Genomic DNA, 26906 nt, shown 5'->3' with positions numbered 1-26906 from the left:
TTTTCTGTGGACCCCTATTAGATGTCGAGGAAGATTTTTTGAAAAATGCTCGAACGAGTTGACCATCTACATAAATGTTTGTAATTCCTCAATTGGTAGCGCTTTGTTCCAATCTCTCAAAACATTGAAAAAAAAGAGAGACGTAATTACGTCTCTCCTCCTCTCTTTTTCGCACGCGATATCAGAGAGCAGATGGATGTTGAGAATTGTCGAACGTGAGAGTATCGTGAATATGACGAATAAGGCTTTATAATTGAAGCATCATCATCGTTCGTCCATTTCTTTAAAAGTGCATGTGTCTAAATTTTCTTGTGTCGCGTAAAAAGTTTATTGGTCGTGTCGCGTAACAATTTCACGCGTGGCAAACGGCCCAAAACCTCGAGTATTCGCTGACGTTTTTTTCTATTTTTTTCCTCTGTTTTCACGGTGTTACAACCACCCGACAAACCACTGATAGGTTTGAAATAAAAATTCGAGACAAACGGGGTAGAAAACGTTCTGATTTTCGTTATGTTTCGTTGCGTTTTTATTCTAATTCTTCGCCCATTTGCTTGAACGGCAAAAACTATTTTGTTTTAATTACTTTTTCATTTATATCGCAATCAACGATTTTTCGCTCATCCCTTCATCGAACAACTGTGAATATAAACGTATTTTAGAATTCCGCAAAACGCTCATTCCGCATTATCACTTTCGGTGGCTACTGACAAGCTCAGAAAGTGGAAGGACGAATTAATCATGTTTTGGGCTAATATTTACGCGCTTTCACCACATCTCGACGCGTTACTCAAAAAAGAGGTAAAATCGTAATTTTCTCAATTCTTAGAACATCGCAAAAATACTTTAAATTATTTTTTCTCCAATATTTTGAAGAAGAGTGTTTTTTTAATTATTAGTAAATCTTTCGATTCTTTTCATTACGAAAAAGCGTGTTCTACAGGTGTCCAATGTTTCTGGCATTGTGGAGTCTGACATGTCAGAATGTTATCAATAAGTCAAAAGTACTGCACTTTTGAAATTTTTTCTTTTATGAGATAATAATAATAATAATATTCAATAAAAATGAGATTATCAAAATTTGTCTATTAAAACTGTCCTTATTTTGTGATGTTAGGTGGTTGGTTAGCCTCAACCTTTCATAACATAAGTTCAATGAGCCGTACATCAGAAATGAGAAATGAATTGTTTTTTTTAATTTTAAAAATTTTTTACAGGATGTCAGTTTGCAAGAACTCATGGATCAGGAGGATATCGTTCCAGAATGCAAGAGTCAAAATAAAATCCTCGTCGATTAGTAAGTCAGATTTTCCATTTACTTTAATGAATTCCAGGTTAACTTTAGTAGTCACTGGGTAATTGATGGTACAATTTCACAATTATTATCAAAAGTTCTCACTTGGGTTCTCCTTTTTACACCGGAATTTTTGGCCAACTTTAAATTTTTGACAATTTTACAAACTTAGAGTATCGACAGCATAAATGCTAGTACAAGATTAAAATAGAGAATTTGCAAATCTTTGTCTCTAACACTTCACCAACCATGTTTAATTAGCAATGGCGTTATAATTGCAGTTTGAGCAGGCCTGAAATAATGAAGGAGTTGGTGACTCTTACAACGAAAGAGCCATCGACTGAAACTGATGAAAGGAGTCGTTACAAATATTCAAACATTGCCTGCGAATTACTCACTTGTAATGTTCCATCCTTGAACGAAAAACTTGCTGGTGATGAAACTCTGTTGGCGAAACTTTATTCTTTCCTTGACACGGATGAGCCTTTGAATCCGTTGCTCGCTTCGTTTTTCAGTAAAACAATCGGAGCTCTTCTTACACGAAGAAGCGATCAGGTACAAATGATGATGATAATGGAATAATAGAACTCAAAATTGAAACTTTTGACGCTTTATTAAATACGTCTAGTACCTCAAAAAATTAGAATTCTCCAAAAGTTTCTGGAAAATTCTATTAATTCTCATTATTCTCAACAATGATCTCTCAAATGATGAAACATTTTTTGACACTGGATTGGAATAATCGAAATTGTACTAATTTGAATTTTTCAATTCCTTTTCCTTCCTCTTCCCCACCAGAATTGGTATTCTTACCAATTCATGTGTTTCAACGTTTTAGAATTTACAAAGAGTCGCGAGAACTGTGTCGATCGATTGTTGCAGCATTTAGAAACATCTGCTATAATGGATTTGGTATTAAAACTTGTGACTAAAGTTGAAGGCAGCGATATGCGATTGAACGTACTTAACGTGAGGAACATTTTTATCTCTCCACCATTCGAGAATTTGAAATAGCTCACAAATGAGCCTGATTTTCTTCACTTATTTGGTTTCAAGTGGTTGGACAACGAAAAACTTGTGCAAAGGGTTATAAAGCTACTTTCACCCACAGTCAATTCTGAGAAACATGCGAATGCATCTCAATTGCTCTGTGATATGATTAAGTTGGCGCGATACTTCCGAATCACGTGCACCGAACGCACTGATCCTGATCCCATTTTAATTACGCTGGAGAAGTAAGTTTTATCATTTTAATAAATTGATAATGGTGTTGTATTGCTTGAATATTTTCTTTAATTTGTCTATTTCATAGGGAGGATACTGTGAGTCTATTGTTTGAAACTATATTAACCGGTGAACCAGTCGAAAGTAGCATCGTTGGAGGTATCCAAGTTCTTTTGGTACTTTTGGGTCACGAAACAGCCAAGTAAGTTTCAATTATTGGATAGAATTCTTATAAGATGAAAGTTATTATGGAATGATGATAATTTTTCTTTACATAGCATTGGAAATGAAGAGGAAACACAAGGTAATGGTACTGGCGAAGAAATCACTAACAAGGAGAGTCGAATGAAAATCCAAAACGCCACACTGCCGTATTTGGAACCACTTCAAAAACTTCTACTGAACCCACCGCCTGTGAGTTTCTTTAATTCTGAACGCATATTTATTTTTGAAAACTCGTACCTGAACTGAATGGTATAAAACTCTTAAACGTGAAACGTATTTCATTTGAATCTTATTTTTAATTGAATTGATTCAATTACATTTTTATATTATTTTCAAAGTTTTCTGAATATCAGACTCTTCCAATAGAGTCAGAAATAACGCTTACTTGCGGTAAAACTTTTTTCTTGAACTTCTTCGTTGGATTCAGAGGGTTCAGATTCGTAGAAATTTAGATAAATTTTAGATTATTTATAAAATTTTTGGAAATTTTACTTTTTTTTGTACATTTTCGGCACAGTTTTTTTGAAATTTGATTCTTTCTTGTTCTACAGAAACCTCCTGTAAAAACAACAGCCGGCCTGTTGACTAGCCCCTTAGGAAATACTCGCCTTCATGTAGCAAAATTACTCGTTGCACTACTTTACAACGAAAACATTGGAATATTTAAGAGGCTTGCGCAACTTGGAACATTCCAGATATTGTTGGTAAATATGAGTTGTATGATAAAAAAAATCTTTCTGTACAAAGCGATATTTTCATTGAATATTATTGGTAAAACCTGACGTTAAAATTGTCGATTTGATGTTTTTTACAGGACTTATTTTTCAAATATTCCTGGAACAATTTCCTGCACACTCAAGTAGAGCAATGTCTAGCATCAGTAATAAACAGCGAATGGGGGGAAAATGCTGAAACTGTTTATTCACACGTGAGGATGTTTTTTTTTTTATTTTTTACTTTAAAATCACGAAAAATGTCAATATTTTTTAAGCGATTTTCCGTGGTCAATCGTTATTTAGTGACTTGCATGACAATTTTTCAGATGATCGTCGAGTGCAAATTGATAAGTCGCTTGTTGGATGCATGGAACCAAAATTCGAATACACAGTGAGTTTGAATGAAATATCATTTTTTATAAAAAAATTTTATAATTTTTTTCATTGTTTTTCAGGAATAAGGAAACTAATGTCCGGCAGGGTTACATGGGACATCTTATTAAAATTGTTAGAAATATCGTTAAACAATGCAAAAAGAATGAAATTTTGGACGAATATTTAAAAACCAATTTAAGTGCGGAATGTGCCAAGCAGTGGGAGGAACTGATCACCACAGAATTGACAATGATCAGTAAAACTCAAGAGCTCGAATTGGTGAGACGAATGCTTTTTTTTCGTTACCAAAATTATTAGGAGACGCACTAAAATGGGGAAAGTTCTACATTTCCACTCAAAGAAAGATTTCATTGCACGTTTTTTGAACAATAATAAAAAAAAACTTTTGTACAACATTTTTACGTGAATCTTAAACGTGGCAATTTCCATTTTCGTTTCACAGGGTGGCAAACCACAGCCGTACATGTCCGGGTCGGACGATCCCAACGACGAATACAATTCATATGGTCAGGATGCGTACGTGCAACAAGTTTATGCGAATTATCAAGGACAATCAATGACACCGAATTTCATAGAGCACTGTGGTTTCCATGACGACGAATTTAACGATCGAGACGATGCCTTACAGTAAGTATATTGACAATTCAAAATGTCGTCATGAAAATGAAAACAATTGTCACAAAAAAATGTAATAATGCTCAAAAAATCGATTTATAAAGCCACTGTATGCTTAGCAACTCAATCGACCAACTCACAACAATACCGTTCACTGTGAACGAAGAAGATCTTGATAAAGGCGAGGACCTGTTCAACAAAGTGAGTTTGAATTTTACTCCGACATATTTGACTGTTTTCGAGTCCAAAAAAATCGAGATTCTCTTTTGTCGCTGACCATGCCGATAACTGCAATTTTTACCATTTTTAAATAGATTTGTCAGCAGAAACAAAAAGCCGGCTTGGATGAAAGTGGTGGAGCCGTTGAATGGGGAGACGAGGGTGAATTAACATTCCAAACGGTCATAGACAAACGCGATTGGCCCTTAAAACAGCAACATCAGGATTCAAATTCCTCGGACGAAGACGAAGATACTCGAGAAATGAACATGGAACCTGATTCGACAGATCGTGAGTTCATTCATTTTACAGCACTGCTTAATATTCTTTAGCTAATCCCTTAGCTCAGTATTAAGGAAGTTGAAGCGATGTATATAAGACATACGAAAAATACATTAGATTTTATTATTCCAAATTAATGAATTGAAAATTTACAAAAATTGCAAACTTCAACAATAAATATCTCAATTTCACGACGGTGAAATTGAGATCGGCATATCCCGCCAGAAGTTTAATACTGTCTTAAGCTTTCTGTTTAAAAAATTTTAATGCGCAAAGTTGGAAAATAGTTTTAACATAAGATACGCTTCAACCTCCTTAATCTAGCCGAAATACACGGTAAAACGTTAGTATTTATTTGTTTCTGATATGAATAATAAGGAGCGTATTAATATAATAATAAGAACGTATTAAATATTCTTTCATTGTTACAGCTTGGGGCTCATCGAATGATCAATTCCCAAGCGTTTTACCACGAGTAAATCCTTGGGACGTAGCACCCGCAGATCCGCCTGAATACGCAGGAGGTTGGGCCAATTTTGATAATTTTGAGACAACGTTGAACATGGAAGGTTTAAAAATAAGTGAGCCGCCGAATCAAGTAAGCGAGCTCACTTCGGCTTCCTCCGAGTCTCCAATGATAATAGAATCTGCAACGTCGTTGGAACCTCTCGAATTAACAGTAACTTCGGAAAGCTCCACGAGTATAAATAAAATTGCAGAAAAAATATTACAACTTGAAGAAACGTCGGTGATCGAAATTGTTACAATACAAGAGCAATCACAGAAAGCTCAAATATCTCATGCTCCTGCTAAAACTCAAGATACAGCTGTTCCGAGTTATTGGGAGATACAAAAAATCCCCGAGCAGTCCACCAAGGATGATGGGACAACAGATGAAAAGACAGAAGACATCGAAAAAGCGTTGGAAACTGCCGCAAATATAAAAAAAGTACCAGAAACAATTGTGAATACCGAAAAAAGCTCTGTAAAATGTGAAAACATTGAAAAAGCCTCAGAAAAATCGCAAAGCATCGATGTGGTAATGAAACAAGGTCCGAACCCTGTTGAAAAAACATCGGAGAAATCTTCGAACGAGAAAAGCCCTGACAAACAAGAGAAAATTTCGGAAAATATTCCTGCACTCGAAACAACTATCGATAGCTCATCGGACGTTGAACCCGTTGTACAAACAGTCCCTGCAGATTCGAACAAACCTGACGAACCGACAAAAGTCGAAGAGCCAGAAAAGCGAGATAAGCCACAAACGATGCTGTAAGAAACACCCATACACACACAGGATTTATTAACGTTCAATTGTTGAGCTCTGTTAATACTTGACAGTATTTTTGAGTCTGGAAAGAAAAACCCTCTGCCCTTTGCAGAGTAATGTAGGATTTGAGGGAACAGTCCTTCGTCCGAGCCCCCTCTTCCCCGCCTCTGTGTTTGGAAGTTATAAATCAATTATATAAACATAAATCATATCAGAAGATTTAATTTACTATATCTATAGAATTCTCTACATTTTTACTCACAAAACGGATAAATTCACGACACGAGAATTCCATACCTGTATTATATATATAAAAAAGTGGAGACAACAAATGGGAAATGAAGGATTAAAGTTGTGATGCTCAAATGCTTTAGAAAAAAAAGAAAGAAGAGGTTCAATGTCTGTATCCAAGGATTATTATTTAGTAAATATTATTCACTTGTAACAATTCAAAGAGATTTTAAAATGAAGAAAAACAGGCAACGTTATATTTCAAGCTTATCACATATAGTGAAAAACAAATTATTACGAATCATCTTGTACAGTGGAATGTGAATATATACCACAGGATTTGGAAGTGGATTTAAGCGAGCGGTGTATTATTATTGAATAAATAATGCGATTATTGAATTCTCCTTTCAATATTATTACTCTTTTCATTTTGTTTTTATACAGTTCTACGTTTGAATCACCGGATGGAATACATGGCCATTCGTGAAATGAATTACAATACGAAACATGAACGTTGACGAACATTACTGTGTTCCTACGCAGGCTTCTAGATTTTTTTTTCTATTCTTCGCGCGTTTGGCTCGTTTCAATGACAATTTTACAATTAACAGAGAGCGGTGATTAATTAGGCAAGAAGAAACAATGGCCTCGGAGGGATCCTCGTCAGGTATTTTAACTTTCCGTTTTGTACAAATAACAAAACTTCAGCTTCACGTTTCTCATATTTTTTTCTTTGTTCTCCTTGCTCTTGCTTCATGATCTAAGTGCTTTAGAGCTTAATGATGATCTTTACATATATTGTCGCGCTTTTTTTTTCTTCGATTTTAAAATACGGCCGTCAAATTTTTCAGACTCGGAGGAACCACATTGTCTTCTTTAGATATTTTTTCTCGCGTTGAAATTAGGCCCATCGAGTTGTGAGAGTATTTATCTCCTTAAACGTTAATCATCTTCATACAAAAAAAAATAAGGAATTTGAGAATCTTTTTATAATCTCAAATCTGAGTTTTTCTTCGGCATAACAAAAATTATATGCTGCTTATTACATACGACCAAAAAATTATCACTCATACTTCCAAATAAAAAATGGCAAGTTCTTTTAATTGCGGAAACATTTTTTCACATGTGTTTTGGTTTAAACATTTTATATTGCTAGAAATGTTTTTTCAAAAAGGCAATATCAAAAATATATTTTACATCAATTTTAAGAGTAACGTTAAACAAAAAAATATTGTAATCATTATTTATTTAAAGATAGGTGCAGAAAAAGAACTGGCAAAATGTTAATATGAGAATATACTGGAAAATATGCATTTTACTGTAGCAAAAAAATTATTTTACTGGAAGAACAAAAAAAAAGGTCTGATTATCTGTCGAATTTCTTTCGAATAATGTGTTTTTTTTTTTATTCCCATCAATCAAAATCAATGTTTGTGAAGTGTCAAAATGACTGAAAGTTTTCTGATCTTGGTCCAATTGCAAAGTTTCCAAGTTCTCATTCTAGGAACGTTTTCCCTAAAGAATACGACGAATTCATTGTTGAGAACTAGGCATTCAAAAAACGGAGAAGCAATAATTTTTTTCAGTCGATTCTCATTTGATTGTTTCAACTCTCTTGCGGTGGTCCAGACATTCTTTGATTCAAACTCGGAACTATAAAGGTCTGTTATATTCGATCAATGCGTGTATGGACAATTTTTCGGCCTGTGTTACTCGATCGGTCTAATTTTCACGTAGAAAATTTTCTTCAGATTGGATTAAATCGACGATGAAGACGGCGGCAGGGTTAAACACATATTCTCATTCGTTGGTTCAAGTAAACTATAATCATCGACACACCTCGTTAAGAGTGCCCTAGAGTCACTTCAAAAATCCATGAACGTTGAGAGGAAGTGTTTTTCACAGTTTCCTTTCCAGAGAGAAATAAATAAGTGGATTTACATTCGAATGTTCAAATCTTTCGATATTAATATTGATTTGTTCTAAGTAATAAGTTTATAGAAAATTTGAAATTTTAACTTCTCAAAAATTCAGAAGAGAGTAAATTGAGATATGCGACTAAATTTAGGGTAATGAGCAAAGTTCAATATTTTATACTGAGGGAACCGATGAAACATTGAAGAATGCATCAAAGTCTATATCACATTTAATATCATAAATTGAAAAAAAAAAACATGGAATTATAACAGATAAAATTATATTTCTTTTCCATCTGAAAACTTTTATAAATCAAAAAGTTCATGATTCAATTCTGGAAAACTGTAAAAACCACTTTTGTCTCGATATTGACTGAATTTTTGTTGTAACCGTATCGCAGTTATGTTCTTAAATTTAAAAGCCCTCGAATCGTGCGGGTCATGAAAACAAAAGACTAATTTTCATCCAATAATTCCTTGAAAATATTCGTTTCTTTTCTTGTCCTAATGATCATTATACCACATTTCACAATTCAAAGGTCAATCATAAATGGATTATGTACGTACACACTTAAAAAAATAAAACTTAGAGTGATCAATTCTCGAGTATATAATACTAATTTCAATCGATACCATTTCATTTCGGTCAGTATCATCAACTAGATATATTTATATATATTTATGTATCTTTTTTGTATTGCCGATTAGAATAACCAGAAGTCCAAATTCCATGTTACCATTGTTCGCAAGTTTTTTGAAAAAACCTGAAAATGCAGAACTCCCAATCATCGAATATTAATTGATCAGATCTTCGTAAAAGTTCCAATTTTCAATGGAACACACACACACACACGCACACACAAGTTTCGAAAGCTAAATTCGTCAATTAAAATTACATCTTGAGTTGTTTCAGTTGAATGTCGAACTTATCTATACACACTACTAGAACTTTATTTTTTTTTCGTTTTCTAGATAATGCGCTCTCTGTTTCTTTCTCTCTCTCTCTCACATTCCTCCTCGTTCGTTCCATTTATCTTTCTCTCTTTTTACATATTGAACAATTTTCATCTTTCGTAGCTGGGTTTTTTTCAGTTGACTTTACATAATGTATATCGTTATTAATTCCTAGCACTCTTTCCTCAATAATACTTAAAATCTCTTCGTGTTTCGAGGGCGTTTAAGACATAGACGTAAGTATCAGGAAGGATGGAAATATTACCGTAATTTCTTCGCCTCTCCTCCTCATTCTCTCATTTCATAGGATTTTCGTTCCTCAGTCCCTTAGTTGTTCATCGGTAATCTCAATGAATATTTATTTCAAATCCAGCTCAAATTCAGGGCTCTCAAGAGTAAAAGGTTTGAGATTCTCAACTACCGGTGTCTCGTCCGGATCAATGCGAATTCTTATTTTATTAGTCTCTAATGAGCGTGGCAGAGTACGCTGTAATTCCTCTTTGAAGGAGGCTTGGGAGAGTGGTGTGTACGGTACATAAATTCTTACAACGTCGGGACTCGGTTGATGGGGCGTTGCTCGTGGCGTTGGCAAACCATTGCTACCCGAGCTACCTTCGGATATGTTGCTTTGAGTATCAAGACTATTATCGAGAGCTTGAGAACGCGTCGCTGAACTAAATACCGATAAATCGGCCGTCGACGTGACCGATGTGTCGGCCAATGAACGACGAGAACCGTGCGGCGATCCACCGTCGTCTAGGCTTGGATCAAGCGAAAATTTGCTTCCTGCAGATAGATTCCTCTCGGTAATAAATTGATGCGACGATATCCCGGCTGGTTTCTCCAGCCGTATCGAGGTACGAACTCGTCATTTCATTCGTACAGAAACAATCATTATTCGACGCGGTTACCCACATTTACAACATTTTCATCACTACTTTCTTTTTTTACATATATTATATGAAACCAAAATTTTTAGAACCTTGAAATTTACAACCTTGGAGTCCAACGAGATGACTGAAAAAAACATTTTTGTAATTCTCCACTTTTTCATCCCACAAATCATTCGTGAAGGTTGAAAGACTACAAATTGCAAATTGGGAAGGGAAAGAAAATTGCAGAATTACAAATTGTTTTTTGTTTTTCGTTCAATTTGTTGGATTCCAACGTTGCAAAATTCAACGTGACGCATTTTTATTAAGGGAAATATACACAAAGAAGTTATAGAAGGGACATTAATTTTAGTTGGACGATAAAAAACGTGCGCTTCGAAAAGTATTCATAATAATTTTTCTCATTCAATCTGTCAGCGGTCTCGCTACTGTTACTTTGCTCAAGTGACTGTAACTTTGGAATATTTTTATTTCAAATATGCCAAAAACTTAATAATGATAGATAGTGTAATGAATTAAAAGTAAAAAAGTATTGGTATGGACATTCAAGAAAACATTTTCACCGCTAATCAGGCGGTGAAAAGATCATTGTGAATGACGATTATTATTGTCACGGTTATTTTTACACGGTTATTTAGGCCGGTTCATTTTTATTATTTTCCAAATTGATATTGTTTACGATCGCCTATAAACGCTTCCAGGTAAATATTTCCCCCCGAATTCATTTGATTCCTTCGATTTTTTCAATTAGTACTTTTTATTCATATATTCAAATTGAAGTTATATTGATGAGAAACGAAACTTACCGGTAAAGTCGCCGCCGCTTGACGCGTCCGCAGGGGTTGGACTATTTCTCGTGTCCTCAATTTCCTCGGCCATTGTACGTCGCTGTGCCACTGATTCCCTCATCGCGTGCTGAGCTTCGCTGAATTCTTCTGCTCGTCTTCCAACCTGTTTTTATAAAACGAAGTTATCAAACTTCACTTATTATTGACACAAATGAACCGCAAAATCAAAACTTTCACGTCGAATTCAGTGATCTTTATAAAATTTTCAGTTTTCTGTACCTTGCTCGTGAACGAAGGCTCTTTAAAGGTTCCAAACGGAAATCTTGGCAATTCGGCTGGCAAGGGTGCTCCAGGATAATCAAGTTTAGCCCTTTTCAGTTCTTCTCCACTGCGCTGCATCATATTTACAACCGTATCGTCGTCATATCGGAAATCCTTTTCTAATTTGATCTGCAAATAATTGCAAAATTCATCGAGTCCCTCCAACGACATTAAATAACGTTTGTGGAGTTTCATTATTGTATAAGCCATTGCTGAGAGAATACGGTCACCATCCAACAAAAATATGTCCCATATTCGAAGCCCTAGACTGACTGGAGTCTGAAAACGATAATTGAACATGAATTTTCAAATGAAAATGTTTAAAAAATTGCAATTTTTGGTTACATTGCTTTTGGAAGAGGAAACTTACACGTTCTTGAAAAACGACGAAGAACCATTTCAGCGAATACAAGATGGAATCACATCCACATTTATCAAGTTTTCGTTTTAATTTTGGTAAGAATCTCGTCATTATTTTGTCATGGTGTTCGATGAAGCGATTTAATTTTGGAAATCCATCGATGTAAAAACCTTGAATGAGAAAGAGTTCGAAAAATTGGCTCTCCCAGGTATGTTCAATCAAATAAAAAACTGCCAAGTATCATAACAAAATTGATGCTTTCATTTCAAAAGATTTCATGATTCATTAGAAAAACTGTTCAACTCAAAAACAAAAAACTATTACTCAATATTTTTAGACTGCAGACCGATTCTATATGTTTGACGTCATAATTTACTTTGACCGAATGATTGAAACGAATTTTATGTCAATGGTGAGTGGAAAACGTCGTTAGTCTTGGAAGGCAACAAAAAAGAAAATAAACAAACGAAATGTTAATGATCATTTGACGCACACTATCGAGCTAAAACAACGATAATAGAGGTATCAAATCGTCCAAACCATGCATGCTGTACTTCTTATCTGCAAGTAGAACGGAAAGTCCCCAAAAAGCATCCTCCTCGTCCATGTAAAGCAACAGCAAGCCAGCTAAGACCGACATTCCTTGGCAATATCCAACTTCCATGTTGTACATGCTGTAAGCAGCGAGTACGTAAAACATGGAGCGTTGTTTGATGCTGTAACGTTCTCTGTAATGTAAAAAATATCATTATTTTAATTGCTATTCTTACTTTCAACCAGCCTAATTTATTAATCAATTTCAATCAATGAAATCATTGTAAATTGATTATACGTTACAAGGTTATTATATGAATTACCTATAATTAATGTGATCTCTGTATTGTCTAGCAACATCAGCATCGATCTGTCTAATTTCTGTAGACCACTGTCTCGCCAGTTTAAGCATCTCCTCATACTTTCCAGCTTGCTCTTGTTTCAGAGCTTCGATGCCAAGTAAGAGAGTCCAAACACGTCCTCTCAAGCGATTGGGAATTCCTTTGTATATTCTGCGTCTCAATTTTTCTTTTGTCGACGCACTGTTCCAGTTTTCCATCATTTTTTCCCATTTTTTCAGTCTCTCCATTTCAACATGGCGTAATTTGAGATCATTGTTATCCATGGCATTCGGCAAGCGTTTGTCACTGATGAAGGTAAACGAGTAGAGAAATAACCACTAGTTTATTGAGTTAAAAATTTTTCATTATTGTTGAATATTTCAATCACATTTCAGTCGCGTCTTATCCTCTGTTCAATTACATGTTTCCAACTTTATTTTCAGTTTTTGTATTCAAAATGCTTAATAAATTGATGTTATGAACTCACAAGTTTCTTTTTGAAATGAATCTTATAACTTTTAGTCAATGCGCACTTTTTCTAATGCATCAATTGTTCAAAATTCAGATTGTTTTCAAATGATTTTGGTGTTCTGAATTTTGTACTTGTTTTCATAAAGCCTTACAATTAGTATTGAAGCCTCTTCCATCCCCTTTACGACTGTTTTTAAAAAAATATCAAATGAAGTCTAACAAATCCTATCAGATAAATGAACAATGACATTTGGTGGGGACATAATCTATTGAGTATCAAGAGACTCGGTAGAGTCTCGAGACAAATACATCGACAGCCCTGTTCTCTGCTGGCCTGAGGCTCTCCGAGACTATATTATCTCTGAATAAACCGATTCACGGTGGTGAGGGTAAAATTGGTACAAATACCTGACAATACGATTGCAAAAGTGCTTCATTTTCTACTGTAATTGTCCTTGGAGATTGATCTTAATCATCACAAAACGGTATGGAACCCTAGCGGATTGTACGACCAGGAAACGATAAAAAAAAAGTACAAAACCGACCGAGAATGGTCGAAAAAAGTAGAAAAACGACTGAAATCGGTCGTTTTTGTACTTTTTACCACCGCTTCCTGGTCGTACGATCCACTAGGGAATATAATTGTATCTGATGAACGTTTATTAATAAGAAATGTTTTATTGATAATATGAACAAACACTTACTGAATAAAACCATATCTGTCAGTAGTATGATAAACCTCGTATGCTGGATCTTCCCAAGCATCAATTTGTGCACCATTTTCTCTTCCGCGATCATAACAACTGAATATTCTGTCTCGCTCAGCGGCAGACCGCTTGATAAGCTCTTCTTCATTCATGACACAAATATATACAAGAAAATTTGTTGAAACATATCCCTGGTATCAACGTTTTTCTCTTGCGCATTCCATCAATGTTCTGAAATCTGCAATAATGAAAAAATGTACAACTTTGAGTTCTTTTGTGAGAGTATGTGAAAAACAGTTTTTGACGTTTGAAGTACAAAATTTTTATTGGTTTTTTAGCAGAACGAGTTTCATTCATTCGTTGTTTTTTTAATTCGACGACATGAGACAGTTCATAGCTTAGAAAAGATTTTATCATCTGCAAAAGGAAACAGATGCTGATACGAGAAATACATGGATGTTACATCCGGATGTACGGTGAAAGGTTATATCGCGTCATCGGTCGAGAAACGGTATTTATTTTTATTGATACAGTTTTGAGTCTGTCAAGTTTCGTGCTTCGAAGAAAAAAATGAGTTATATGACAACATGTCACTTACCATTGTCGGGCAAATATTGCGGTGATAATCGTGAAAAAACTTTCCAACGTTTTGACAAATCTCATGTTGTAGACGACTGTATAAACGCGTGTTTATATTTTGTGTGGGTATCGTTGTTTATTTATTTAACCATTGCTCTCGTAATTCGTTGATGGATTACGCTAAGCTCTATTTGTAATATTTTTGGTAAAAACAAGTGGTAAATAATTTTCTTTAGTAAAAAGAGAATGTGGTCGCTCTGGAACGAGCGAGAGCCACAGACAAGAATTCCCGGATTTTACTACTCTCTCCCTCGACTCCCTCTCTCTTTAGTGGTCTTGTTTTTCGTTTCATGCCAACTACACTCCGCCCCCTCAAAGGGAAGTCGCAGCAGCAACGTTAACCTCCATGAACTTGGCCAACTAATTTTGAATTTTTGCTTTATTTCTAATGTAAATCATTTGTCGGGCTCTTGTTGGTAACTGTTGGATTCAAATCAATTGACGCTTGTCGAAAATTAGTTATCTAATTAGAAAAATAAGAAATTTGAATCCGTGTGCATTTATATTAGTCGTGTTTTTTTCAATTTTGTGATGTGTAAACAATTGTTCAGCGCCTAATCGTAGCGCAATAGTTTGTTGGTATGCTGGTCACGATTTTATAGAGATAAAAGTTTGTCGGATGTCCAATTATTAGAAAAAAAAATATGAAAAAATAAATTTCTGTGAAGCGTCAGCTAAAAGAACAAAATTATAATACTTTTTTAAGTCTCAAAACGTTATGATGAAAAACAATGTTATGACAGCATTCTACTTTGAAAGCCTAAAAAAGGCTACTTAAATAAATTTTACGAATCAAAAATATTGATATAAATGAGGTATTTCATGTCAAACCGGCAGACTTATGAGTTTAGAAGACACTACATTTTTTTCAGATTTTTCTGGACAGCCCTTATTGAGAAAAGAAATTGAAAAAACACCTCTTTTTAAAAATCTGAATAAATTTCCAAAAATCCGTGTTTATATACACGAAGCATTTTGAGCTCTCGCGTTCTAGCTGAAACAGGAGGTAAGACAGGAATCTACCTGCTCATATGTCGCGGCAGTTTTTCGATTTTTCGAGGAACTACACTCTTACCCGATGTTGGAACAATATCGCTGAGAATTTTTTCTCTGTGAAATTCATTATACTTTTATTTTACTCAAAAAAAAAAAACTAAAAATAACTATTACTTTCTTCGAAATTATATTTCAAGTGCATTACCAACTTATTGTAACGAATGAAACAGTATCGGAGAAAGGATTTATTTACGATGCCCTTTCCCATTCGCAGTAAAATAATTTTCAAGCATGGTTATATGAAAAAAATTTGTAAAAACGATGATCATCGTTCTTCTATGGGGGCGAATCTCTGCACTTCTTCAATGCTGTGAGGTGACTGGAAGTTGGCTAAACAATGTTGCGCGCTTGGTCGATTTCAAAGAAGTTTATGAAACGGAGTGAGTAATGGGCGCGGTAAAATTATATTTTAAGTGAATTCAAAAAATACAATACAAACAGGGAAAATATAATCGAACAGTTTTAATTTGAATTGTTCCATTGAACGAAATGAAAATATGACGATAAATAATCAAGAAACAAATGGGAGATATTGATGGTATTTTTTTTTCTGTGGATTACTTAACTCCATTCTTTCCTTATCCACAATTCCGGTTAATTGATGCTAAAAATCATACACGATTTCTCAAAAACGATCTATGTCACGAATACACTACGAAACTGAAACGATTTGACGCAGTATAGAAACGTAAAGTTTCCTAAAACAAACAGTTGAATAGAACAGTAAACCACAATTTTTCAATACTTTTCAACATATTTACACCGAAATTTATTTAAAGTCTTTCCGAGATACACTTTAAACGTAAACAATGATGATCTCTCTGATTTTCATTAAACTTTATAGGGATTAAACAAGAAGTAGATTTTGCGAGCTGTCGCGAGACGAAATTGATATCGATAGAAAAATTCTCAGACAGATCGATGTGATTATATATATTTATATATATATCGTTACGCGATTGAATTATTCAACACTTTCGGCGCTGATAAAAAATAAAAACAACGGAAACGCTCGTGCTTTGGGAAAGTTGACATGAATTTTCGTAGCAACGGTTCATCGCGTTGCTTTTTGTTCAGCGTTTCCACGATATTCGCTCGTGTTTCGTAACCTACGAGTGTATTATACTAGTACGATGCACAACGTAACGACGACAGTACGTAAATAATAGAAAAAAATAATTCTTTAACTGAACAAAAGCAAGAAGTGAATGATAATTTGTTTTTTTTTTCCAATATTTTCTTAACACTTCCATGAAAGATTGACTGTTGATTATAGAACTAAAAAAATAAAGCTGCAACGTTTTCTCATCTTATTCCCGTCACGATTCTATAATCCGGTGTTCTAAATTTTTCCGTCGCACTTTCAGTCCCCAATGCAGTTTCTATATCCTCCATTATACCCGATAAATATAAACCGTCGTTTCCTGTACTCTCTATCTTCAAAGAGGATTGTTGATCATTGGACGTGTTCTGAAAAAAAAAAATCGAATAGAAAAATGATATTTTGAACACCCGTTTAGGGACTGAGAGCAATTGGACGAGCCAAAAAATTGAAATTTTTTAAAAGTTTTCTTCAATGTTTCAAATAAAGACGATTTTTTGGCCCATCGCAAAAGTGTTTCCCTTCGGTAATGTGAAGAGCGATTAGTTACGAACTTTTTCTTTTATTAAAAGGCACACGAGGTGACCTCCGATAGAGCGCCCATACAAAGTAGCTGCGCCTTCGATTTTCTCAACGAGGGTGAGATGACACTGATTGCATATTATATCAAGAGCGGGCACCAATCCACGAGAATAATGTATTTCTCGTTGTTTCTTGAAACTCAGCGACTTTCGATTCGAGTCCAATGAATAAGCGTCTCTTATATCCATGCGAGCGATCAAAAAGTCGCAGCTAGTTACTTTTATTGTAAATTCCAACTTTTCCAGATTTTCTCCTAAAGAATTATCCAGAGTGTAGGATAAATTACCCGGAAGGGTTTGTGATACCGTGCCATACACTTCGAATGATAATTTTATCATTTCACTTGAAGATGGTTGCAGAACCTTAAGGCCACAGGATTTTCCAGACTGCAAAAAATCTTATATCAAGTCGCCAGTATTTTGAATCCTTATTATTTCTAAGGAATATGTAACAGAATGAATGTTAAAAAAATGTCCATTTACATTAGAAGCAATTTTTTTTTCTGCAAAAGTTATGTATTGTGCTGTGTAAAAAATGTTGATTTCATGAAAAATGTAATCCACACAAATAAAGATTAACCCGTAATTTTTAAAACAATAAATGAAGATGAGAGATTGTACTCACATTTTCGTCGAGTTTAAGGGTTGCAGTGTCGGGTACATGGACGCTCAAGTTTCTCAAAGTATCACTACCCGTATTTTTCAATTCCATCGTAAGAACAATTTTGCCAGGCCCATTCAGAACCTGCGAATCCGCAGATGTTAATTCATAAGAAATATCTATTCTTTCGTTTCGGATGAATTTTTTGTAAGCAGATTGACTGCCATCCATTTTCTCGTATCCTTCGTGGCTGTCGTTCAAATTTGGCAATATTTCAGCAGATGGAGTTGAGATTCCTGTTGTTTCCTCGTAGCCCGATATTTCCTCGTGTTTAACATCGATCAATTCTTTATGCTTTCGACGATGTTTCGATTTTTCGTCACCCTCCGCTCTCTCCTTTTTCTTAGATTTAACGCGTTTGCTCTTCGAATGTTTTTTTGTTTCGGACGCGTTAATAGTCTCCGGTCCTGAAGACTCAGGCTTTTCATGCGTAGTCGTGTCATTGCCAAGCCACAAATCTATCGTGTCACGATTTTTACTTTCTTTCACTAATTTTTCTTCGTTTTTGCGGCTCCTACTTTTCTTCTTCGTTTTTCTAGAAGTCTGCAACGAAAACGAGAAAAATTTAATTCTATGTTCATAAAAAAGATTCGATTCGAACAATATTTTTCATCTCAAAGTTCTAAATATAGTTTCTCTGTGATGTTTTCTTTTTTTGCCAAATAATTTTAATTTTTGCCAAATACTTTTGAAGGGAATCAAGGATATGATTTTTACAACAAAAGTCAATATTCTTTGGTTATTTCCAGTTAAATTCGAAATTTTGTCATTCTATAGTTTGAACAGTGTTTAAAATTCTCAGTACTCAGCGCACGTGTTAAACGAATAAAAATATTTTTTCCTCCTTTCAATAATTTTGAAGGAAAAAGTATTTCCAACAAACAATGCATAGAAAATGGAATGATTTTAAAGTCAACTTTCTATTGATCGATTTTATTGGCAAGGAATATTTTAAATACCGTTCGAACGAAAAATAATACCGGAAATCTTTGTATCTCTCTTCTATTGTCGCTTACGCACCTTGTCTCTCTTCTCGTTCTCGCTGCCAATAATATTCTTGGTACGTTCAAAGCCCGGTGGCCTATGTTCGAGAACAGGAAGTCTTTCGTCGTCGCGCAGAGGAATGTCCAAATCGACGTTAAGGGCTCGATGCGGATCGTTTGCATCTGCCACATTGTTATCGTCGTTGTCACTAAGCTCAGCTCCGGGTGGCAGTTCTCCAATTCCAGTGTTTACTACTTGGACTGGATATCGATCGTCCTGTTCGTCTTCAGAGCTCGATTTTTTGTCTGTAATCGTTGCAGAGTTAGTTCGACTATTCTCAACGAATAAAAATCGTATTGAATTTAACGAAATAAATTAGAAAGCGTGCATGCTGCGATATTAATGGGAATTCAGATTTCCCTTTTATGAAAGTAATGCATTTTCTTTTTCTTTCTAAAGCTCCTAACGCTTTACCTTTTTTCGATTTTTTCTTGCTGTGTGTTTTGCGCCTTTTCTTTCCGCTTTCGATTTCCGCGTCCCAAAGTTTTTTTGAATTCGAGAATGTGTTTGTTTTCAGAGAGATCGGTATGTCAAGCTCCGCGATTGGAATATTTTCGAAATCATCGCCGTTTTTACTACCAATATCGTGATAAGAATTCGAACTTCTTCGATTCGTGCTATTGCCTTTGAGATAATGGGGATTGTTTTCTTGTTCCATTATTCGTACTTCTCGCCTTTTCTGAATTTCTTCAACCGTCGGCTCGATTGTTACTCGCTTGCCACCACTGTAAACCGTCGATTTCTCATCACGCACGAAAATGTCGTTCATGTCTAAATCTTCTGAGTCAGAACTCTCTGATGGTGGCTCGTTGATCCAAGTGTCCAGATCCAAACCATCGGGTACTTGAACCTTCGAAAATCATTATAAATATCAGATGAAAAAAAAAATTTCATGAAATAAATTCAAAAATAAAAGTAAAAATTTCTCCATCTATGAATTGATGAATGTAATTAAAAGCTCGTTGTACCATAATCTGTTATCAATACTTCATATTTTTCCTCGTGTGATCGAGTTTAATGTTGTTTTTTTTTTTTCAGATCGGTTTGGACTTTTTTTGACACGTGCCCGGAATGAAAATGATTTGATTAAAAAACCGCGACAACGAAAAATGTAATCTGGAGAACCAAATGAAAAGAAATTACCTTTCGTTGAGCTTTTGGAGCAACGGGATTGAGTTCGCCAACAAAAGTTTCAGCGAATTCGTCGATGAGTTCAGGATTGTCTTGTAAGCATTGAAATAGTACAAGAGCGGAGCTCGATCTTTCCTGAACTTCAAGATCGCCGCTTCTGACGAATTCAGCAATGGAATCTTTCATTTCAAATATTATCTTCATCGTATCCTCATCATTTTCTCTGCGGGCTTTCGCCAACGTCGTAGCAGCAAGTTTCAATATATTGTGTACATAAACCGCTTGTATGTGACCGGGTAAACTGGAAGATTGTGATTTTAACATTGCTCGTAAAGTCGAAAGTGGATCTTCGAGCTCGCTGGAAAATTCACCGCATATCCATGCGGCTGCGTACAATACTTCGGTCATCGTTGCTCGCGGTTGACCCGTTAAAAGTTGAGCATTTTCCAACAACGCTGCACATTGTTGCACCGCACATCTTCTTATCGCTTGCACACGTATTGCAACGTCCAACAATTGAGTTGCTACTAATTGACCGTGTTTCGTACCTTCCATTCGTGTCAGGTCAACCAATATCGATATGTACCTGAAAGTTTTCGTTATATTAAGTGGAATATTATTTAAATAATATTTAAAAAATTGCAAAAAATGTTTGAAAATACAAACTTACCATTCGAAATACGTGATAAATTGATAATTATTTTGAGAGCATATTTGTATAATTTTTGACAACAGTTCATCGCGATAGGTGGTTCCTTCGGCTTTGTCCATGTGAATCATCAATTTTCTGACGATTTCCATAAGATTCTTTTTCGACACCATGCCATAGAGCAAATCAAGAGCTCTTAATCTAATACTTTCGTCTTTGTCGTCAAGGCACTGCATTATAAGATCCTTATGAGCTTGTACGCTCTTAGGATGAGTCTTTAGAATTTTCGACATCGCAAGCAATCCGAGGTATTTTAAATTCTGATCGGAATCCTCAATTAGTATTCTCAGCTTTTGTACGCAAAGCTGAATGGAATCTGAGTGATTTGGCATTCCTGATGATATCGATATCAGAACTGCTATAACGGTATTTATGCACTCGTAAAGTAGCGACATTGCGGAAGTGCTGAAAGGAAAGGAAGAATATTAAATGTAAATCATTTTAGAATATAAGACCAAAAAATAAAATGTTGAGAATAAAAATCAAATTTCCTCTACAAATTCCTTCCCTGGAAGCTGGTTATTGAAATACAAAAAAAAAAATTAAGCTGACGTGAGCATTAAGCGAATGAACAAACTGTAAATTTACGCCATTGGGGATCAATGAAATTTATTTCGTTAAGGGGGCACTAGACGAAAAAATGACTTGCAACTATTCTTCAATTTTTAAACAACACCGATAGACGCTCATTGCACGTAATACCGTAATTTATGAGAGCCGAACCTTAAAGGATTGTAAACCGATTGGTTTCGTGGCAAAAATCTACCAGATCGGATTTTAAACCGAAAAACAATGTCAAAGACAAAAAGCTGGACAACCGGAAGTATGAATAACGAGCGAAACATCTTTCATTTTTTTCCATTGACCTATATTTCATTGCCATGGTGAATTATTACCTGTGTATCAAATTGGTCAAAGGTTCTATGAGTTTTTTTCCAAGCCTAGGTTCTAGAGGTGTCAAGGCGCCGAACTGCAAATTCAATCGGAATATTAAGCAAAAAAAAAGTTCTACAAATACGACATTGAATGTTTGTGTTACACGTCAAAACGTAAATTCTGCTAAATTACATATTCACGATAAGAAGCCTACGAAATAGATTATTTTCCACTCTATATACGACGCGTAGTGGAAAAACCAAAACAGAAAATAAAAATCAATGGGTTATTTACAAATGGAACAACAACCTTCTAGCGTATTACTGTTTTCGTTTTTTCATTTTTATTTTGAAACGTGATTAACAACCTTGATATCAAGTCAATGAGCGGTTGCGTTAACTGACGACCCAATTTTGGCTCAATGAGTGTTATCGTTGCGAACTAAACGAATAAAAGACACGATCATAAAGTGATAAATTATTCTGGAACAACAATTTACGAAAATGAGACTGGAAAAACGATAAAAATGGGTAAAAAAATTAACGAAATGGAACGAAAAACGCGTTGCAACTGCTTTCTTATTGACAAACTCTTTATCGCGAATTTCACAAAAGCATTGATAAAGTGAATTTGCGAGGTACGAAGCCTCAACAATTCGTCAGCTTCGAGACATTTTTTTCCTTCTTTTTTCGAGTTGATATTATTGCATAATTAATGAAAGTTTGTGCAAGCGGTTCAAGAACGTACCAGCTTGATGATTTTAATGAGCATCCAATTGTTCGTCGACGTGGTCATGAGTTTGAAGAAAATCGGAGCGAGGCTGAGATAATTTCTCGGGTTTTTCCTTGCCAGCTCGCAAACTACGTTGACCGCTGCCGATTGCACACCGCTATCAGGATCCTCCAATTTTTCTTTTAAACGTGGAAACGCCGGCCTCAGAGCTTCCGGGAAACGCAAAAATACTTTGTACATCATGAGCACAGCTTTCTTTCTCAAATATGGTTTTGTGCATGTCAATAATGTCATTATATCGTTTACGAGATCTCGTGCTAAATCTGGACTTATAAAACACGAGAGACCGCTCAATGCTAAACCTGCGTCGTATTGGTTTTGGCTGTTCAAATCTTTTCGTATCATGTTCGTCGTGAGCATTAATAACTGCAACAGAAAAAAGGTCATTTTTAAAGGGTTGAAATATCCTGGAATCATTGACATATTGTGGGAGTGCCAAAAATTTCAATTTAATTTCGATGATGCTTTGTTTCTGTTAAGTGTTTTTTTTTCACAAAATATTGTTTTTGAAAACGATATTTCATGAAATTCGATAAATATGTGAAACAACTTTCAAGCCTTTTCATGAGCGTTTCAATTCGCAGGATAATTCTTTTTTTATTACTAATAAAACTGAACGATTTTTGTGAAAAATACCGACTTATCGATTCAAACCTTTGCCATCTGAAATAAACTAACCAACAATGCTTTTTCCGTTTCATACCAACGCTCACATTTGTGATAGAAAAATCCCTCATGGTTTTGAAAGCCCGCAGCAAGTGAGTCTATTTTTAGTGGCTCTACATAAATTTTTAATATTTTACATTTTCATTATTGTGGGGGATATAAAATTTTTTTTTCCATTATTATGTTTGAACTTTCATCACTGGTTTTTTCAGCACATCATTGAAATGGATATTCATTAATCTTTTCATTTTGCTTCCTATATGTTGAAGCGCGCTTGTGTAAGAGGGATTATCTAAATGCTCTTTAGATTAGAGCATATTCTACCTCTGTATCCATATGGAAGCTCTGACTCGCAGCCAAGTAGCCAATCCTTTTGTATGTAAATTTACCAGATGACATTACTTCAATAGTATTAAAGCCAGCCCAGCTTATGTCGTATCCCAACATTTGGAGCTAAAAATGTAAAATGATGCCAAATGTTAAACAACGAAGAAAGTTATCACGAGGATGTACCCAATAATTATATTTTTATGTGAAATTTCTATTTTTCAACTACAAACATAATTTTATCTAAAAAATTGGTTAAATATTACTTCAATTACCATGAAAATAAACATTTTCTTGGATATGGAATTGTACAGAAAGTGGGTTTACTTAAAAAATAATTTGACAAAGAAATTTTTAGAATTTGATTGATAATCGTCATTTGTATAAACTTTCATAGATGAAAAAAAATTGTCAATTAAAATTGAGTTTAAAATTGAAAAGTATAACATACATATGTCAGCTTGGCAACAGCATTTGCCTTGACATCGATATTATCCTGTCGCAGTTCCTGCTTGATCTCTTCGATACACTGTGCGATGTACTTAGCCTGAAAAGACAGGAAGAATGCAGATTTTTTGAAATAATTGAAAACTTAAAAAGCGGCGGTAATTTTTTGAATTGAGAACAATATTCCATAGAAAAAGAATATAATAATAATAGTAATTTGAAGTGTAACCAAAATATGTATTCAAGAATGTAACTTACCTCATTATTTTTATTATTACGAATGCCTCGAACTAGATCTGTCAGGTTTTTGTCAAACATTCGTTCAAAGTTGCCCTTCACTTTACGAAGAGCCATTTTCGTGCAGGAGGAGGAGGATAAAGTTTTACACGAACGAGTACAGATGTAACCTATTGCAAAATTAGATAAAAAAAAAACACTGATCCTTTTTTTCGTAAATTTTGAACTGTTTAATAAAACTCTTGATTGTGATTCGATTATGGGCTACAGGATTATATTATTTTATTCGTTATGTATTTATCGAGTTAGCACAATTATATACTACATTCCGGCAGCTAACGCTCTCCTTTCCTCTCTGAAAATTTCACTCACACCTTAGACTCTCGCACAAATCTTTCTCACTCTCTCTTAATCTCCTTCTCTTTTTAGTGTCACGCTGGCGCTCCGGCGCAAACCCGCTAGATAACTAAACTCCGTTTCTCTCAACGAAATTCTCAAGAGAGAAACAAAGAGAAAAGAAACTAATGTCAGATTCTGACTGACCGGGACTCTCTTCTCTCCTTTCTGTAGCGCCACCTATGCAACTGCACACAGATTGCGGTAGGAGTGATTGGCGCCAAATTTCAATCGTTGAAGATTACATTTTTTAATTTTATGGCAAATAATAATAAGAAAAAATTGCACTTTTTTAAAGCTTGAATGCAGAAACTAGAAAATTTGATCAGTCTGTTTCATAGACTTAGCTTAGTGAAAAGAAAAATATTCAACAAATTACTTTTACTTTCAGTTAAACGTTCAGAACGTCATTTTTAAAAATGACAAAATAATGCTTTTTTAAATTTTGTGTTTTCTTAAGAATTTTTTTCAATTCCCTGACAGCTTGTGCGAGACCAAAAAAAAATTTTATTTCCCAAGGAATAATTTATGAAGAAGTTTTGGTGATGTTAGACAGTGTAATGTTTGTTGTCAAATAAAATAATGTAGAAATTAGAATAACACAGTTGTACTATATTTGAAAAACTACACATTCTCAATCTCTTTCTTGTATTCATCTTTTGTCATATAATTCTCAGGGAGCTTGACGATTCGGGGGAAGCTGTTGACATTTTCTTCAGGAATATGATCCAGACGAGTGGGAATCGGTTTGAGTTGCCTTATTTGATTACTAATATTTGCATGGATGTCTTCTGGTATGTTATCATTTTCAAAAATGTGCAATCTCCTCATTGTGTGACGCCTGTTCAAGTTTTTCGGTAGCCATCTGTAGACCGCTTTGGAAACAATCTAGAATAAAATGAAAATAAAATGATTTCAATTTTGGAAAAGCTGTTGTGACCAATGAAAGAACTATATCAACTCTCGTTTGTTGTACCAAAGTTGGATCTTTCTTGTGAAGTTCCCAGGCTAATGTCCATGTTGCACCGCCGTGATAACCGGTGTGATGGAAATATACCCTTTTGGTCCAATCATCTCCTCGTAGAGCAATATCTTTACTGTTGATTACAACGACGTGATCGCCACAATCAGCTAAAAAGACAATCGATGATTGAAGGAATAGCAAGTTATAGATCATTTATGGAAAGAATTGATTAAAAGCTTTATATTTTGTTTAAGATTTCCTTGTATTTACTTCAAGCTTTAGTATTTTTGTGCAATTCAAATTTTTAAAAGAATTTCATAAGAGCAAAAATTATGTACACAAAATTAGAAAAAATAAGTTTCTAGAGAATAACACATAAGCTTTCTTCTTGATATTTTGTTTTTAAAATTTTCTTGAATTTTTCACTTCTCAATAGTGTTTTACTTTTGCATTCGCAGTCAAGTGAGCAGCAGTACAATTTTGAGACTGTCGAGTATCCAAAAAATGAATTAAATTGTCAATACCTTTTCGACTGTTCCAATAACTTACCCATTGGATGAAAAATTGGTTTATAGCGACCCAGCAAATATTTGCCAATAACTGGAGCGCTTATGAAAGGATCTTGCCATGTGGCATCAAAGACGTGCCAAATACGAGCGAAAGTGCCCCATTGCTTGAAAAATAAAGCGAGACCGAAGGTAGGTTGGAATTGAGTATATACGAGCGTAAAAGCCGATTTGAAGGTTAGAATAACTCTACAAGAATTTGGCTCAGAAACGCAGACATGCTATAAAAAATTTACCGCCAGCTCACCTGAGTTTTCCGAATAATTGACATATTTAGTCGGTTGCAATGTCGTGTTATATCAATTATTTTTTTTTATATAACTTTAAAGTATAATGTCTATTCTTAGGGCACTCATCAATCTGTGCTATGTATTGTTATCCTAACTACTTGAACGTAGTCACAATGAAGTGCGATTGATGAAACAAAAAAAGTAAATTTTTGTTGAGACTTACTCATCGCAGTAGGATAGACTTTCACCAGATGACGCAAAGCGACGATTCCTACAAATAATATTGATTTGACTAGTTTTCATTCGAATGTGTTGTTTCGCTCGAATAAAATGATGATAAAAAAAGGATATCAAAAACATACGGAACATAATGATTTTTATTTAGAAATTTATTTGCAACATAAGAACGTATGAATGAGGATGAAGGAATTTGTGTACTTTGTTCGATGCATGCTCGCATCGTGAATAAAGAATATCATTAGATCATACATACACAGCTATTATTTTATATAAACATACATCAATATTGAATCTATAAATTGGAAAGAATGCGGAAAGTTAGCCATTCTGGCCATTCTTCTTTCTCTTCAAAGCGAAACACAAAGCGCAGCGGCTATACGGACAGTGGGAAGAGAGATTGACAGGAACGATGAAAAGCGATAAAAAAGCGCGTTCGCGCATAGAATAAGCGACGAACGCGAGACGTGAATAAACACACATATTATAT

The 26906-nt window shown here is 34.8% G+C and overlaps 4 protein-coding genes across 8 annotated transcripts; 1 reads left to right on the top strand and 3 right to left on the bottom strand.

Moving 5' to 3' along the window:
- The first annotated feature begins 123 nt into the window (after nucleotides 1–123).
- On the top strand, nucleotides 124–6868 carry fmt (phosphatase 6 regulatory subunit 1-like protein fmt). 3 transcript variants are annotated; one of them, XM_043430987.1, is made up of 15 exons: nucleotides 124–798; nucleotides 1215–1294; nucleotides 1573–1846; nucleotides 2090–2260; nucleotides 2348–2526; nucleotides 2604–2717; nucleotides 2794–2929; nucleotides 3292–3444; nucleotides 3555–3668; nucleotides 3783–3847; nucleotides 3912–4110; nucleotides 4295–4479; nucleotides 4587–4668; nucleotides 4782–4977; nucleotides 5400–6868. In XM_043430987.1, exons 1-15 carry the CDS (start codon nucleotides 739–741, stop codon nucleotides 6242–6244), a joined length of 2853 nt encoding a protein of 950 aa, XP_043286922.1. In that variant the 5' UTR covers nucleotides 124–738; the 3' UTR covers nucleotides 6245–6868. The 3 variants fall into 3 exon arrangements, with proteins under 3 accessions (XP_043286922.1, XP_043286921.1, XP_043286920.1); XM_043430986.1 differs by having other exon boundaries at nucleotides 4581–4668; XM_043430985.1 differs by having other exon boundaries at nucleotides 4572–4668.
- Nucleotides 6864–14666, bottom strand: LOC122417471 (USP6 N-terminal-like protein). Of its 2 annotated transcripts, none has more exons than XM_043430989.1 (8): nucleotides 14354–14666; nucleotides 13753–13993; nucleotides 12560–12883; nucleotides 12243–12430; nucleotides 11712–11872; nucleotides 11300–11620; nucleotides 11039–11183; nucleotides 6864–10203 (listed from the first exon to the last, which is right to left on the bottom strand). In XM_043430989.1, exons 2-8 carry the CDS (start codon nucleotides 13905–13907, stop codon nucleotides 9698–9700), a joined length of 1800 nt encoding a protein of 599 aa, XP_043286924.1. In that variant the 5' UTR covers nucleotides 13908–13993; nucleotides 14354–14666; the 3' UTR covers nucleotides 6864–9697. The 2 variants fall into 2 exon arrangements, with proteins under 2 accessions (XP_043286924.1, XP_043286925.1); XM_043430990.1 differs by having other exon boundaries at nucleotides 6864–10125; nucleotides 14354–14665.
- Nucleotides 14667–16192: 1526 nt separating this feature from the next.
- Nucleotides 16193–24857, bottom strand: garnet (adaptor-related protein complex 3, delta 1 subunit-like garnet). Of its 2 annotated transcripts, XM_043430984.1 has the most exons (13): nucleotides 24396–24857; nucleotides 24045–24193; nucleotides 23791–23886; nucleotides 23337–23465; nucleotides 22302–22712; nucleotides 21575–21648; nucleotides 20640–21083; nucleotides 19982–20555; nucleotides 19253–19688; nucleotides 18815–19083; nucleotides 17759–18337; nucleotides 17107–17520; nucleotides 16193–16920 (listed from the first exon to the last, which is right to left on the bottom strand). In XM_043430984.1, the coding sequence occupies exons 2-13, from the start codon at nucleotides 24138–24140 to the stop codon at nucleotides 16756–16758; spliced, it is 3687 nt and encodes a 1228-aa protein (XP_043286919.1). In that variant the 5' UTR covers nucleotides 24141–24193; nucleotides 24396–24857; the 3' UTR covers nucleotides 16193–16755. The 2 variants fall into 2 exon arrangements, with proteins under 2 accessions (XP_043286919.1, XP_043286918.1); XM_043430983.1 differs by lacking the exon at nucleotides 21575–21648 and adding an exon at nucleotides 21922–21995 and having other exon boundaries at nucleotides 24045–24857.
- A 153-nt stretch (nucleotides 24858–25010) lies between these two features.
- On the bottom strand, nucleotides 25011–26357 carry LOC122417476 (39S ribosomal protein L13, mitochondrial-like). The gene is made up of 4 exons (XM_043430996.1): nucleotides 26197–26357; nucleotides 25933–26056; nucleotides 25396–25550; nucleotides 25011–25307 (listed from the first exon to the last, which is right to left on the bottom strand). Exons 1-4 carry the CDS (start codon nucleotides 26218–26220, stop codon nucleotides 25044–25046), a joined length of 567 nt encoding a protein of 188 aa, XP_043286931.1. The 5' UTR covers nucleotides 26221–26357; the 3' UTR covers nucleotides 25011–25043.
- Between the last annotated feature and the right edge of the window lie 549 nt (nucleotides 26358–26906).

Source organism: Venturia canescens, chromosome 10 (genome assembly GCF_019457755.1).
Source record: "Venturia canescens isolate UGA chromosome 10, ASM1945775v1, whole genome shotgun sequence".
Taxonomy (NCBI): domain Eukaryota; kingdom Metazoa; phylum Arthropoda; class Insecta; order Hymenoptera; family Ichneumonidae; genus Venturia; species Venturia canescens.
This window is presented reverse-complemented; position numbering and strand designations above follow the sequence as displayed.

What these genes read in the sequence shown, in the direction of transcription:
- fmt (XM_043430985.1), top strand. Translation starts at nt 739, where the DNA reads ATGTTTTGGGCTAATATTTACGCGCTTTCACCACATCTCGACGCGTTA. An exon ending in TTGGGTCACGAAACAGCCAA is followed by an intron (nt 2,718 to 2,793) that starts GTAAGTTTCAAT and finishes TTCTTTACATAG; the next exon opens with CATTGGAAATGAAGAGGAAA. An exon ending in GAACATTCCAGATATTGTTG is followed by an intron (nt 3,445 to 3,554) that starts GTAAATATGAGT and finishes TGTTTTTTACAG; the next exon opens with GACTTATTTTTCAAATATTC.
- LOC122417471 (XM_043430989.1), bottom strand. Translation starts at nt 13,907, where the DNA reads ATGAATGAAGAAGAGCTTATCAAGCGGTCTGCCGCTGAGCGAGACAGA. An exon ending in TAAGAAGTACAGCATGCATG is followed by an intron (nt 11,873 to 12,242) that starts GTTTGGACGATT and finishes TTCTCATTCAAG; the next exon opens with GTTTTTACATCGATGGATTT. An exon ending in AGCCTTCGTTCACGAGCAAG is followed by an intron (nt 11,184 to 11,299) that starts GTACAGAAAACT and finishes TTATAAAAACAG; the next exon opens with GTTGGAAGACGAGCAGAAGA.
- garnet (XM_043430983.1), bottom strand. Translation starts at nt 24,140, where the DNA reads ATGGCTCTTCGTAAAGTGAAGGGCAACTTTGAACGAATGTTTGACAAA. An exon ending in TTTATCACGTATTTCGAATG is followed by an intron (nt 20,556 to 20,639) that starts GTAAGTTTGTAT and finishes GAAAACTTTCAG; the next exon opens with GTACATATCGATATTGGTTG. An exon ending in GCCTTTTAATAAAAGAAAAA is followed by an intron (nt 16,921 to 17,106) that starts GTTCGTAACTAA and finishes TTTTTTTTTCAG; the next exon opens with AACACGTCCAATGATCAACA.
- LOC122417476 (XM_043430996.1), bottom strand. Translation starts at nt 26,220, where the DNA reads ATGTCAATTATTCGGAAAACTCAG. An exon ending in ACCAATTTTTCATCCAATGG is followed by an intron (nt 25,551 to 25,932) that starts GTAAGTTATTGG and finishes TTGTCTTTTTAG; the next exon opens with CTGATTGTGGCGATCACGTC. An exon ending in ACAAGAAAGATCCAACTTTG is followed by an intron (nt 25,308 to 25,395) that starts GTACAACAAACG and finishes ATTTTATTCTAG; the next exon opens with ATTGTTTCCAAAGCGGTCTA.